At 31.6% G+C, this 15672-nt stretch overlaps 1 protein-coding gene across 2 annotated transcripts in view; it reads right to left on the bottom strand.

Moving 5' to 3' along the window:
- Positions 1-15672, bottom strand: part of LOC129987888 (complement C3-like) — a 46337-nt gene that overhangs the window by 30448 nt on the left and 217 nt on the right. The window contains exons 2-6 of one of the 2 annotated variants that reach the window (XM_056095869.1): positions 13591-13659; positions 9215-9289; positions 7381-7549; positions 5316-5482; positions 3052-3210 (exon numbers count right to left, since the gene is read on the bottom strand). In XM_056095869.1, the coding sequence (XP_055951844.1) occupies positions 3052-3210; positions 5316-5482; positions 7381-7549; positions 9215-9289; positions 13591-13659 (639 nt within the window). Of the gene's footprint in view, positions 1-3051; positions 3211-5315; positions 5483-7380; positions 7550-9214; positions 9290-9844; positions 9993-13590; positions 13660-15672 lie in introns of those variants that run through there. The other variant, XM_056095868.1, reaches the window with a different exon arrangement.

Here is a 15672-nt window from a genome sequence, read left to right as displayed (position 1 = left end):
AAAAACACCCATCAAAATGCATGAAATCACAATAAAATCTTCAAATTCATCAAATTGACCAAAAAATAAAATTCAAGTTACTTTTAGTCAAATCCCAGTTTAGTATCTCTTATACATAGTAAAAATTATATCCGTGGTAAATTGTAATCTAATTCCCTACCTTTTGATAAAAACCAAATCATATCTTTCCTAATTGAGTTTGAATAATTTATTTATTTGTCAATAAAAATAAATAGAGGATTTTTTTTCCTTAATGTAGGAAAGTTTTAAGTAACATATAAAAAATAACTTTTAATTAATTTTAGTTAAAAATAAAACATCAAAACATAAGACTTCGACTATTTTTCTTATAATAAAAGGCTTATAAAGGTTCTTGTAGAAATCTTCTAATCGTATTTATTTAAAACACTCACAATGCAATAATACTTGATTAATTTTTATTTATCAAGAATCTTCACTAATTTTTTTAAAATTCAAATTTCAAGCGCATGAGGGGGGGGGGAATGAAAAAAAGTGAAATTTACTATTGCCAATTTTAAGTTATCATGTGAGAACATTATTTTTTTTAAAGTCACGTGGTATCTATCCGACAGAAAAACATTATGTTCTCCCATGGTGCATATTTCGCAATTGCCAACATTTATAAAAGCGATGGTTCTTCACCATTTCAAAAAGAAACGAGTTCTAAAAATTTGTTCTCGCGCGATTTTTTTTTTTTTTTTTTTTTTTGAAAAACCAGTTTAAACCGTTGAAAACAATCACATGGCTATTTTACAACGCATGCGCCGATATTTGGAAAACGATGGTTCCTTTTCATCTCAAAATCGTTCGAGCTCCAAAATTTTTTCTCGAGGCCAGATTTTTTCTTTCTGCAAAAACCCAGTTTAAATTGGTTTGGAATGATTACGTGACTATTGTATTGCGCAATCGTCAACCTTTAAAAATGGTACATATATATTTTTTTTCATCTCAAAATCGTTTGAGCTCCAAAACTCTTTTGTGAGCTAGAAAAATTGAAATATAGATATAAGTTGCAGCTGTATCTTGACGATATAAGTTATAATTGTATGTTGGCGATAAGTCGCCAAATTTAATAACCCTCTTTATCATTTTTTAATAACCCTAAAGCGAAAAATTGATATCTCAAAAGCGATAATTCGCCAATTTTCTGTCCATGCATTTTGAGACTTCAAAAGCTTACAAAACAAAATCATATTCTCATATGATAAAAAAAAAAGTGGAAGAAATGAAGACTTCTTTGAATAAAAAAGAAATCCTTTTTGGAATTATTCCTATCATTATTTTTGTCTGAATTCTTAAATGCTTAGAGATAAAAGTATATATTTTTTATTATTATTTTATTACATCAAATTTGTAAATATTTGTCGAATTTTGACCGAGCAAAATTCATCCAAAAATCTGATCATTACGGTGAGAGACAAATGAATATAATTGCACAGATTCAATATCTAATGTGTAAAGCTCAATCAAATTTTAAACCGTGAAGTGATTGATTATCCATCTGTTCTTCTGCATTCATGCAAAAGAAATAACTCGAAATCGCAGCCTCTTATGTATATGAAATTCGCCACACAGTTTCAGCATCTAAAATGTAGGTCCTCATCAAAATTTAAGGAATCCAAATCTGTCAAGGGATTGACCGTCTGTCGGTCTGTAAACTCGTTAATCAAAAGTGTAACAAAGATAAAGATATTGAATTCGCTGTTTAAATATCTAAAATGAAGATCATGATTTAATCTAGAATTGAATCCATTAAAGGGTTGAACATCTATCTGACAAACACTTTTATAAGTAAATATATGAGAACCTTTCGGACAGACCATTTCTGCTTGCCGTTTTATACTTTGTACATTTGAAATACATTTATACATTTGAAACCAGTTTGAATAAGAAAAATAGCATTTTGGAATTTCATCTTCCGATCCGAACCACAGAAACAAAATCTAGCTACAGTCTTAGGATTACAATCATGGACGTTTTATTAAAATTCCAGCTTTGTTTCAAACCCTAGGAGAAATTCGTCTATGGAAAATCTGTTCCTTGGTCTATTTTCTTACGAAAAAGATAAATTAAAAACTTAAATAGATAGATGGGTAAAATTAAACATATTGATGCATTACTAGAATTGTAGATCAAAATTTCTGACAAAATTCCTCAAGCGATTAACTGTCTATCATTATTTATATTCATATACATATGAATGCTATAACTAAAACCGGCGATTTATTCGTATAGAATTTGACATTGTTACGGAAAATCCGTGAGATATTTTATGTTAACGATATTGATCGAAGCACGATAACAGTTACGGATGCTTTATTGAAAAAAACAACTCTCACAAAACAGAGATAATAAAACAGCGCCCAAACATACATTAGTCTGCATTTGCAAAAATCGATAAAACACAGGTAAATAACAAATCGGTACTAAACAACCGCTCTAACACAAACTCCTCATAGTGCAGTAGAAAACTCCTTCTGCTTTCAGTATTCCAAAGAAAAAATTCCACTTTAGGTCTGCTTTACGTTTTATAGTCGCCGTGACAAGGTAGAGAACATTCAAGAAGAATCGCTGGATTTTAAATGTTGATAGAGATATCTCCGTAATTCTTCTGTTTTCTTGAACAATTTTCGTTTTTGTTCATTACAACAGTTCATTATAATTTATAGTTTTTTTTTCATTACGATTCATTACAAAGTCGACCAAATGGTTGCTAAGGCGGAAAGCCTTAGGATCTAGAATCCATTATAACATCTATAAAATTATTTTCTTTACTTAGAGATTGAATATGCAGAAGAGCATTATTACAGGTTCGTAATAATATGTGGTATTGTCACCAACATTGTAAACTTGTGACAAAACTGTGAAACAATGAGCGAAAAGGAAAATTCCTAATGCTTATTTTGAATTTTCATCATAATACTCTGAAGAGCCAAATATTCCATATTGAACTTCTGTACAAGAAAGTCGTTATGAAATTGCTCACGCTGATTATTTAATTCATTATGAACAATAGCTATAAAAACTTACTTTAACAACTTGTAAGACGTGGGCATTTTCTTCTTCAAATTTCAAATATTTCTTGAATGATTCGTCAGCGCTGGAAGATATGTCCACCACCAGTTCAATGGACAGCATTGGTGCTTTGATTGCATATTCGGAGAGGGCTTGGAGACCGATTGTGGTGTCCTGCAAAATGAAACCAGAGAGTGCATTGTTTGGCCAACTGTTCAACAGACTTACCACCTTTGGCAATTACCTAGTTCAAAGAAATTGCTATTTATCTCTAATTTCATTTAGACTTCTTATTCACACCTTTTTATTTTTATCGTGTCGAAATTTTGTCGAATCTCCACTTCAGATATCTTTGAGTCTGAAAAATGTAGTTTTGGAATTATGTCTATCAGTCTGCCACCGAACACAATAACTCACGCACACTTTGAGCTACACTAATGAAATTTTGTATATGATCTTTCTACCAATTTTGTAGATTTCTGTCATACTTTGAATAAAATCTAAAAAGTTTTTTTGTCTGTTTGCTTGTCCAAGTTTAAGCGAACACGATGAGTGCGAAAAAGTAAAGTAAAAAGATAGATTACTAAAATTTAGTACACAGTTTTATCATTTTAAAGTACGTGATTACGTTCGGGATGAAGTTTTTGAAAAACATTCGAAAATAGTTATATTTTTTGAGTATTTGCATTAAAAAGATTTAAAAATCATTTGTGACTCCAAAATATTTCATTTAAGTGTCAAACTTTTAAAAAAATGGGTAAAAGGACTTTTTTTGTGGCTAAAATGTGATGCAGAGCAAAAATTTTCTAATTTAAATGTTTATCGAATGATTTACTTAAAAGTTTGCAGATAGATTAAAAAATTTATTATCTAGTTCCTGAACTAAAAGATAAACTTTATTTCTATCCCTTCTTTAAATACTGGGGTTCGACTGATAATAGCAGGAAATTTTCACATTGTGAAATACTAAAACAACTATAAAATATTTCTAAATGAATGAATTTCTTATTCTCTAGTTCAGGAACAGCAGAACATATTGAAAAATCATTATACCGAATTTGAACGAGTAACATTCATTATACTTTTGAACAAGTGACAATCATTAGATTTTTTTTAACGAGGTTTTCCGTAAGAAAATTCTTCCAAAGATAATTTGTGAAAATAGCATCTAAATATATAAATAGCATTAAAACGTACGTAAATGCAACTATAAAAATCAGTGTGACTTTCCAAAAAACAGACTTAGATGCAAAATTCTAATGGTTTTATAAAGAAAACTGTTCAAACTTTAAGAATATTAAATAAAACAAATGTCATAAATTCGCAAAAAACTTTTACTTTTAAGTCGATTTTTTAACGTTTACCTTAAGGGTAATTCTGTATCAGTTTTTGAATGCAATGCGTCAAGGTGCTGACCGTCTGTCAAATTGGAAAAACGATAAATAGCTTTCGAATGGTACCAGTAGCACGAAAATCACCAGAGCTAGACAGACTAAGAAAAAAAGAAAAAACAACCAAAACAACCGTGGTGTGCCTAACAGAGACGTGAAGTTCAACAAATTCCTTTTGGCATGCTATGTGCTTTGGTCCTAGGCAAGGTCAAGTAGAAAATTTGGGAAACACAGTAAAAAGTCTTTCCTTCTGTTGTTATTGGTAATTTTCTCTTTTCTTCTTATTCTGTCTTCCGTTGGTGATTTTCGTGCTACTGGCACCGTCCCATCGCTATTTATTGCTTTAGTGCTATGGACATTCCCTGAAAACACATGGACAACACATTCCAATGAAAAACAAGTTGATGTTGTCATTTGAAAATTTAAAAATTTTGTCACTATAGTCGTAAATACTAAAGCTTAATTGCTGTTTTTATATGATTCTGGAGCATATACCTTAGTATATCTTGAACCAAAATACCAACCTTGTTCCAGTGTAATAATTGCGGTCTCATATTTAGGGTTAATTTTTTTATAATCACCCTGTATGAGTCTGATTTTTTTCATCGCTAAGAAAATAGCTTATGATTGTTGTAAGTTTCTTTTATAATGGAAAACGAAAGATAAGAGTGGGAAAAAAGGTAAATTAATTAATTTTATTTCATCAATTAGTATAGTTTCTCCAAACTTTAGAATTTTTAAAGTATTCTTTTCGATATTTCTTCTTTCTCTTATGGCATTTTGAAAATTGAAACAAGAAATGTTGTTTGATAAGCAATAAATAGGAAATTTAAAGAATGAGCCATTCTAACAGCCATGATTTGAGATTCTATAAAACCGCATGCTCACCTGGGTGGATTTGAACGAACCAGACTGCAAACGTTGAGTATTGAGCCAATTTACAATGGAGTTGCAGGTTCTCATATCTTTTTGAAGAATTCGGCTCAAAAGAGCGTAGCTGGTAGCTTCAATGCTTGCTGCTTGACCATTGGCTTCCCAGTATATAAAATTGCTGTCTAAAATTACAAAATAAAATATATGGTTTGAGCATTTCACTGGCCAAACATCCACCACTGTTCATAAAAAGTTAATCGTTTCGAACTAAAACGCCAATTAAACTGCATTTCTTATTCACACCTAGAGGCAAATTAATTTGGGCTTGAATTTGTAATATGGGATTATTCAAATGGTTAGAGATTTCGTTACTTTCCCGTTAGAATAGCCAATATGTTGCCAAGCTTAAGTTTTGGCTTTATTTCATAAATTCTAATATTCTCAATGGAAGAACTATCTTTAAGATTCAACTGTCACTGAAATGTATCAAGTTCTTATCTACGGTACTGCCAAAATTTCATTGAATTTACAAAACTGAAACAGACATATGTAGTGGCCTTCAGAATATGATATACTACAATATATAATGGGAATTTTCCTTGACATTTCTTAAAATTTCTTCTTCCAAAATTTGGAGAGCAATTTTAATGCTCACCAATCCAGAATTTGCCCATTATAGTAATGTACTTATGGAAATTATATTCTATCGGATTTATTTTATACGAGACAATAGTTGACCGGAATAGAAAATCCTTTAAACCCAACTGTCGACTGCAGAAAATCTGAGGTCAATAAGAAGAAAGTGAAAGAGAAGAGACATATACGAATCTTTGTCCAATTCATATTTCCATTGACCAGTATTTCAAAGGATAGGCATGAAGGTGTCCTTGAAATCAGACAGCGATTGGTGAGAGTTTGATGTAGTTACATGGATCCAACTGCGGCTGAAGAATATACAAAACACTTTTGTCCCACAAGTTTTCCTTATCTTTAAATAGTATGTCCTTATCTTGAAATACTCGGCTGAGGATGAAATTATTAAAGTCACGTGGTTTCTATTTTGGCTAGTGATTTTCTCTGAATATACATATATAAACAGAGGGTTTTTACGCCTGAATTTTCTTGTGATTTTTAAAGAATTAGTAAGAGTTTGTGATAGTGCATATTTTCATAGCACTTGAATGTTTACTCTTCAGACGCATTTTATTCGAAGTATTTCAAAATTTTGGAATAAAACCGCCTTACATGAATTTCAGAAGAAAGAGTACATTTTTTAAAACAAAACTCCAGAAAAGAAAAATACCTAATTCTAGCGAGAGATCACGTGTATTTATCGCAGTATCATCAGCTTGCTTTGAAAACTTAAAGTACTTATAATTGCCTCTAGTGAGCCGGTAATATGATTGACAGTGATAACTGGAATATGTTGGTTCGGATCTCTTAACCAGTTAACTGCTTTTGACGAATATACTCGTAATGAGAAAAGTACACCATTTTGCGTAGTGACGAGTTTATTCAATGGCAATTATTATATTTATATAATAATTGTTTCATTATTATATTTATAATCATTTATTTTTATATTTATATGATATATATATTTTTATGACAATTTAGATAAGCATTTTCCGAAGAGGTTGAAACAGTTAACTGGTTAGTTGATTGATCCTAATTTGCATCTTATTATAGATGATAAAATGTTTTTCATTGCCTTAACACGGTTTTATTATCGATAATGCTTGTTTATAACGATGATGCGTGAGATTAGTGAGCTGATATATGTCTTCCTTAGTAAGTGCTCTCAGTGTGTTATTGCCTTTTTTTCTTATGTTATGATTATGAGTAATTAACCACGTTCTGCAACAATGAACTACCGAGAAATTCCATTTTCGTTGCGTAGATCTTTTTCGATAAAAATAAAGTTTATCAACCGAAATTAATATTTTTTACAAGAAATTGTCATCAAGCTGATTACCAAGGTTGATAATTTTCCGTTTTGGCGCCAGCATTTCATCCTGCCCAGGATTGGAGATCAGTTAATTGAAAATCAGCGAAATGAGTATTATTTGTAAGTTCTTACCTTGATCTCGCTTGGCAACAGACATGAGTCTATCGTTAGCTTCTTCTTTGAGATGCCTGTCGCTCAAGAATAAAGCATAGGCCACAACTGAGACAGCCAGGGTCTGGTTTACGCTACTAAAGTTATTTTCGAGATACAAGATGGCTTTGTCCTTCTCCAGGATGTGATCCTAAATTAGAAGAAATAACAAAATTGGAAATATAACCTAAGGAAACGTGGTATAAGCAATATATTTAATATAAATAGTTGAATGTTTATGAATCAACTAACTATTGACCATTAATTAACGTAATTTCTTCATAGGTACTAAATTGCTTCATCTGGGATACATGCTTTTCTTGAATTATGCACCTCTTTCTCTTCATGCTGTATTTGTAATATGGTCAAATCTCAATGAACGAGCACCTCTCATAATGAGTAATTCACATAAGGAAGGAAAAAACCAAAACGTAAAAACACGATTCGTTTAACGAGCGATGTTTTGCAGAATAAGTGTCGAGGAAGTACCATGACATTACATGCTGGATTGGTGTGTTTCAACCTGTGTTGAGCGCTTGTTTGGAAAGAAACGTTTAATCTAAACGGAAATTTATATATTATATATATATATATATATATGCAGCAGGATGCAGTTTTGAAGACAGTTAAAAGACTTTCGATTTCGTGACGTCATTTTATTTCATTTTGAAGAAGCAGGCATATGTACAAGCGATGAGCACACAGAACGGCACCGAAAAGGAATGAGGAAAAGGCTCTTGAACATTTTACCACTGGTCTTATATAACCAGAGAAATTGTCAGGGAAAATATTTCTTCATAGTGCTAATATATAGTGAGATTCTGATAGGGATTTTCGTTACACGTGCCGACAAGGTAGTTGAAACACAGGGAGGTCTTAAAAAAGAATTTGTCTCGTCAGCAGTATTTTGTCCCTTCACGCGGAGTGTGGGAAAGTTAGGCTATTAGCCGATTCAGCAAATTTTACATAGCTACTCTTGAATTAATTAAGTAGAGAAAGTGGAATTGGATCACGAAATAAGAGAATATTTTAGAATAAAGTTACTATGGGCTAAATTAAGATAAAACTTTGGAAATTAATTAAATTGAAATTAAAGTTTAAAATATCATTATATTATATATATATATATATATATATATATATATATACTTGCACTTCTGAATCGTGAATTCTTATATAATCCTTTGGCGCATTATCATTTTAAACAAAATATTCCAGTTCTAAAATTTCCAATTCAAACTTACCGAGTTATGGATCTTTGAATATTATTACTTCATATATTTGAATTTCAAGGAAAACCATAAACTTGAATAACTTTGTTTCCTCGAAGCAGTCGTTCAAAGGTTCTTAATTTGATCAGTTTGATTGTGGAAACGTATAATTTGATTTAAATGCTAGTGTTTCATGAATATTTCAGTAAATATGGCAAACAGGACAGTTGAGGTTGCAGAAAAATTTATCCTGTATATATGATTTAAAGCATTTTTCGATTGAAATATGTACCTTACTTTATTGATCTGGAAATTAGTTACTGGCTTTTGATTGGTCTGCTAATTCTTAATATGAGCATACATATATATCATTTATGTTTCTCTAATTTATGTTGATCAAAAATATTTTATAAACAATTAAACATATTTATTATTTCATTGTTTTTGAATATTTTTAACGTTTAATTATTTTTTCTTGCATTTTTCTCATAATCTCTTATATCCTTTTTCCTGATCCAGTATCTCAATTTGATATTGAGACATTTCAGTATTTGTGGTATCATATTTATTCCTGAAATATTTTCTTCAATTTTGTATATTCTTACCATATCTTCACTTTTGCACTCTTCTAAAGTTAAAAACACGAAGGCTGTAAGATATATTTTTCCATGGACTCCACCCTAAAAGTACAATAAATAGTTTTTTTTTATTGTGAAATAATTAAAAATATACGATTAGATACAAAAACATTTCAGATAATTAATGATCGCAATCAGATATTTTCGACTGTTTGATATATTTTTTGTGCAATAGCAATGCATGGAAAAAAACTACAAATTTCATGTGCAAAATGAGACTGAAAAATATTAACCTGCTATCGAAATAACTTCATGGGACTTTATTGATAATTATTTTAGAATTGGAATTTCTAAAACATTAAATGTTGTAAATCAAAGACACAAAAAATGGCTCCAAAATAAATGATATATAATGCTTTCATTCTACCTAATTAGGAATTCTTTATTGGTAATGAGGCTCTGACATTATAAATCTGGTTTTGGGCTATGAATGCTGTTTACCTATTAGTTCTATCTGCTTTTGGGCCATGTTAAAGTGTTCATATTATTACTCTAAAAATATCCTATAACTGACCATAAAGTTCATTTTGAATTTTAGTATTTTATTGAAAATAAATCAATTGAAAAAATGATTGAAAGTTTTTATTATACACTAACCGCCATATTTTCACAATACGAATGACTCATCTCCACGAATGAACCATCCCACTGTTGATTGTTGATAAGCCATCTCACACCGCTACTCATTACTTTTTCCTCAATTTGAATGAGTTCCGAAACTTGGCAGAGTACTCTTATAACGAATGCTGTTAACCTACGAAATTGAACCATATTTTGTACACAGAATATTTAATGCACTACTGTAGATTTTTCGATCGTTTAATCCAATTCTTTTGCTCAAGCAATCTAATGTAAGATTTTACTCCGAAATTGGATAAGATAGGTAGAACTGCTGATTGTTAATAAGCCCTTTCACGTCTCTTTATATTGCTTCTTCGCCAATGTGAATTATTCTGAAGCTTGGCAGAATACTTTCATATCGAATGCTGTTAACTTACGAATTTAATATACAGAATACTTAATGTACGACTGGAGATTTTTAGATCGTATCTTTTATTTAAGCAATCTAATGTAAGATTCTACCCTGATATTCGATAAAATAAATAGAATTTCTAAATTTTGATAAGCCATCTCACATCGCAGCACATTGGTTCTTTGTCAATGTGAGCTAATTAAGTATTTTAAAAGACATTTTGATAACGAATGCTGTTTACCTATCAGTTTGAAGAATATTTAGTGCATAGAATGCTTAAATTACTATTGTACATTTTTAGATATTCGGTGAAGCTTGTCGGCAACATGACATACATCATATGAGATACATTTAGAGCCCTGTAATATTTAGATCACTCTGCATAAATATAGATCCGAGCGACCTTCTAAAATGTACTCCCTTGACGTTGTATAAGATATTGATGAAACTCGTTAGAACAGAATGTTCATTATGCGAGATTCCATCTGGAATTATATGAAAGAAGATTTATTTATTCAAGAAAACAATAAACCTTCCACAAACCTTTTGTGAGCTCCCTCCATATAGTTTTTTTTTTTTTTTTACAATTGCTGCAACTACTGACACAAAGGAGCCATAGATCAGTAAATAACTTATTTTCATTTAGTAAGAACTGATATACTACTCATGCAACATTCCTTGGATCTTTATAAACTCAAACCTAATGAGCAGAGGTCAAACTTCGAAATCAGGTGGTTCTCTGTGAAATTCCTAAGTGTTGCATTCATCATCTGACTGCACCTCGAAATTGCGTGATCCATCCCAAAATGGCCCTTGTGTTGCTTCGAAATTATACAATAATATAATCAAACTAAACAAGTTAAAATCGCTCTGAACTCAATATCCTTTAAAAAGAGATTTACAATTGACCTGGAGTAGTATTATTCATTTACTAAATATGTAGCATGAAAGCATTGTATTATAAAGGATGAAAGTTATTGAAAAATAATTACCAAAATGAAAATTCTAAACGAAATACGACATTACATCTTCGTTAAAGAGGTCTTGCTTGAAAAAATGGCGATGTTTTAGGAAAAGTTGTTTCTTAATCTGCAATATGGAAAGATTGAATCTATTGCTGCAGGGTAGTGTGTATTTCGTTATATAATCAACAGAGAGTCACATCTTCATTAACAAATATACAGTACCTGTCAAAAAAGTGCCAAGTGAAACATATTGAGCAAAATGTTGAACATTACCTTCTAAGTCGAAATTACTGTAAGGATAATTATATGTAACTATAATAATAATTAACAAAGTTTTGAAAATTTTGAATCATATTCAAAATCATGTATTTTTTATCCATTAATTTTATTTTAAGATGTCTCTATGATAGCGTTTTGTTTAATTTAACTTTCTCTAATGTGCCTTCGAGTGGTATCCGTAATTTGACCGTTTAGCAACAAGTAGCCGGAGAGTGGAATATCGAAGTTCTTGAAGAGATGGTTTGATTAGGAGGGGAGCCAATCTGGTCTCGTCTCGTTCTACGCGTCGTCTTTTCAACAGGAATTCACACGTCTTTCAATTGCCAAGAATGAGATACAGTGGATTCGTCAATCCTATGGCAATCGTTTCGACCCTTGTATCAGATTCCAATAATGGTGCATGAGGGTTAGAACTGTCATGAACTGACTTTTCGAATTGGAATTTACAAGTCTTTCATGTACCAAGGATGAGATAAAGTGGATACTTTGTTCCCAAGGTACTAGTTAAGAATACTCATACCAGATTCCAACAATGATGCATGGGGACTAGAACTACCATGGTTTGAGGACGTGTGTCACACATTGCATGCCCCTTCTCCCTTTGGTGAACTAAGGGAATCATTAATAAATTTCAGTGTGAAGACACCCTTAAGAATACCATACGCCCATATGCACATAATTTTCTTGGTAGTGGCTTAATTTTCTAACAGAAAAATGTCCCGAACCCGAAGCACTGATCCAAATGCATTCAGTACTGATGCTTCCGTCGTCATGTGACCCTCTTTGACTGAGCAAGCCAATCACCAGATGTAAATATTATCGAGAGGATACGGACGGAGCTGAAGCGTTGTCTTGTAGGAAGAAACACAAAGAATGCAGATGGAAAGTTTTCCCAATCAGAGGACGTACATTACATCATTGCATCAAATTTTTATGATTCATAGTTTAAACTTTAAGATGCTAAAATCATTTTTTACACCATACTTATGCATTTTTATCATTACTCATCTCTGCTTATAATTTAATAAGTGTTTTTTTAAATATTTTATACTTTTACCATTTGATCGGCGCAGTATAGTCAAATATGGCTCTTACGCCTGTAAACGACACAAAACCAAACCAAACCAATCAGAGGAAGATTGGTAGAAGATCCCTTTCTCTTCCATCCAAACTCTTCTCGAATTTATGCCTCGTAGATGGTAAGCTATTACTGATGCCAAGGGTGTTTGTCGCCTCATATTGATACGAAATTGTTCATATTTTCATCGATCCTGGAATTTCTATACACTTTCAAGAAACTTCACATTATGTGGAATTTTGCTTGTTTTGAAAGTAATAATAATTTTTTCAATTTCGATCAACTGTTTTCTGTCTGAATTACCCATGGTTTATGCATCAAGCAAATACTAAAAAATACACATTGTTTTATAATTTCAGCAAAAAAGAAAATTCACTTTTGGGTAAAAAAGGATGAATTTGACACTTTTTTGACCGCTACTATACATTTGATGCAAAAATCTAGAAAGTTGTTGCACATGCAATAGAAAAAGCAGGGGTGATCCTCGCACATCAGACATATATTGAGGCTATCCAAACAGTTTTCGAATGCAGCCTTATTTGTGGCAGCACGTAAAAGACAACGTGGAGGCACAGATCATGCCTACTTTCCCCCCACTTTTGTAAAATCGAATTTTCACAGCAATGAATTCAATAATCAAGAACCACTTACTTCATGAGTGGGAAGAATCGGACTTCCTATGCGATGCTTTCTTCATAACAAATAGAGCTCATGTTGAATGTATAGAATAAAATTTCAAATTTTCCTGCATCAGTCTATTGCATGTGTCTCTACTAATTTTAGTTCATTAGAAACAAATATTTTAAATTTGATCTTTGTTTTTGAATGAACATGTAGAAAAATTTGTTCAGCTTTTAAATTACAGGTAACATCATTTGAGTTAGCCTATAGCTTCATGTTTCAATTTATGTTTATTACTGCATTTCTTTCAAATATAATTAAACCCTTTTTCCCTTTGTAGTATCCTATGTATCAAAAGAGAGTCGTTGTAATATATGAAATAATATTTGTTTTAAATCAATATTTTTTCATCAAACTTGCCAAGTACTTGTTGGAGTGTTCTGGAAAACAGCGTAGGATCCATCTTCTTTCTTGAATAATAATTGGTTCCGATAGCCTGCAAAAATAAAGAATTTTATGATTCAAGTGGAAGCATTTAAAGAATTCTGACAAAAAGGCATTTATGTTTATTCTTACTGGACGTAGTTCCCCTATTTTTTATTTTTGAATCTATTATCACCAATCATATGTGTATTTTTGATATTGATTATCTTTCTGTTGATAATTCAACTAACTAAGAAAACAATTCACACTCTAATGGTATTGAAATTGACAGTATAAAACAAATACATATCAAAAACCCTTCTTCGACTCCACTAAATTACCATCAATAAATTCAAATTAAAAGTAACAGATAATCAAAGAGAATGAATCAAAACAATTCTGAAGAGCGAAAGTTTCATTTCATTCTTGTCACCGTTCGTTCGAACTTAGCAGTTTCCATTCTTCTTCTGCATATGGGAGTTGACCAGTTATCATTTTACCAACATATAGTGTTTATATTTCCTAAATACTAAGGTATTCAAGAATTGCATTCCGTTAAGGAATAAAAAAAGAACTATTTTAAGATAAATTTTTATTGCATAATGAAGTACAATACTTATGTTAATTTTTAATATAGTTGCCATCATTGTTGTTTAGTATGCTCTCGTCGTAGAAAAATACTGCCTATGATGATGAAGTGGCTGCAAAATGTGAGGAAAATGCATTGGTAGTGTCAAGTATAAATATTTGATTTTCCTTAATATTCTGTTCAACTTATGTAAAGAAAACCTCATTAATCAGAGATCCCCCCCTCTTACTTTTTTTCTTCATTACGAACATTTTCACGTCCTTCATTGAAAGTCGCCTCCAACTCTTTACTAACGAATTACTCATCGCATTCTACCCGTTAACTTCACAAATTTGTCTGTAAAGTTCAATCAATTTTGTGTTTCCAACATCAAGAAAGCGTATGAGGCGGTTAAATTCTTTTAAACATTTTAAATGCTTAACATGCAGCTGATGTAGCACTCAGGGTTGGTTGGTTGGTTTGTGAGGTTTATTGGCGCAAAAGCCACATTTGGCCATACTGCGCCAATCAAATGGTAAAATTATAAAAGATATACTGAACCAACAAATGAGTGTTTTAAAAAAGTGTGCAAAGATAAAATTGCATAATTTAAAAAGTTATCTTGGTATCTGAACATTTAAAAACATGAAAATGTGAAACAAAGAAGAACGAACAAGAACACAAAAATGTTCAACACAAAGAGAATAATAGAAAAAAAATATACAAGTAAAAATGCCAATAGCTCGTAAGAATTTAAAAATATTTGGGTGGTATTTTTCACCCACCAAGTCTTGTAATGTTGAAGACGAGTTAAAAAAACGAGCACGATACGAATTAAAAGAAGGACATTCAATTAAGATATGGTGAACAGTAAAATTAACATGGCAGCTGTTGCACATAGGCGCATTTTCCCCGAAAAGCACTCAGGGATTTAAAATTTACTTTTAACCTTTCCCAATGAATCAACGAAGTGCTCGTGCATGAGATCCAAGCTCCCTCGATAAAAATTGAAAACGGAGCTTATTTCTGGATACCCTCGTATTTATGCTCATCTACAGAACCTGATGCAGAAATGCTTATACAGTACACTCCCGATTATCCGCGGAATTGGGTGGCGCGGCCGCCGCGGATAACAAAAATCGCGGATAATCCGAAAAAAGCTGAAAACGGGTATAGCAAAAGAGAAAACAGTCATTCCAACTTTGAAAAATCGTTTTATGTACAATAAAACGTAAAATAAACAGCAGGAAACGTTTAACTAACGCAAATGACACGAATTCAAAATGCCGCACATTTTCGAAATCTTTTACTTGCTTTGTCGGATGACGTGTAACATTTATGCCTAAAAATCAACAGTATTTTATGATATGGGGCATTTCCATCGTGATGATCAATATTCTGCAATATTCTTTAAAGAAATTCTATGTTATTGATTTTTGATTTAATTTATAGCCAAAATCAATATCACACGCAAGCATACATCGGAAGAATTGTCCAGAAACTTTCTGTATGACGTTC

Source organism: Argiope bruennichi, chromosome 10 (assembly GCF_947563725.1).
Source record: "Argiope bruennichi chromosome 10, qqArgBrue1.1, whole genome shotgun sequence".
NCBI lineage: Eukaryota > Metazoa > Arthropoda > Arachnida > Araneae > Araneidae > Argiope > Argiope bruennichi.
This window is presented reverse-complemented; position numbering and strand designations above follow the sequence as displayed.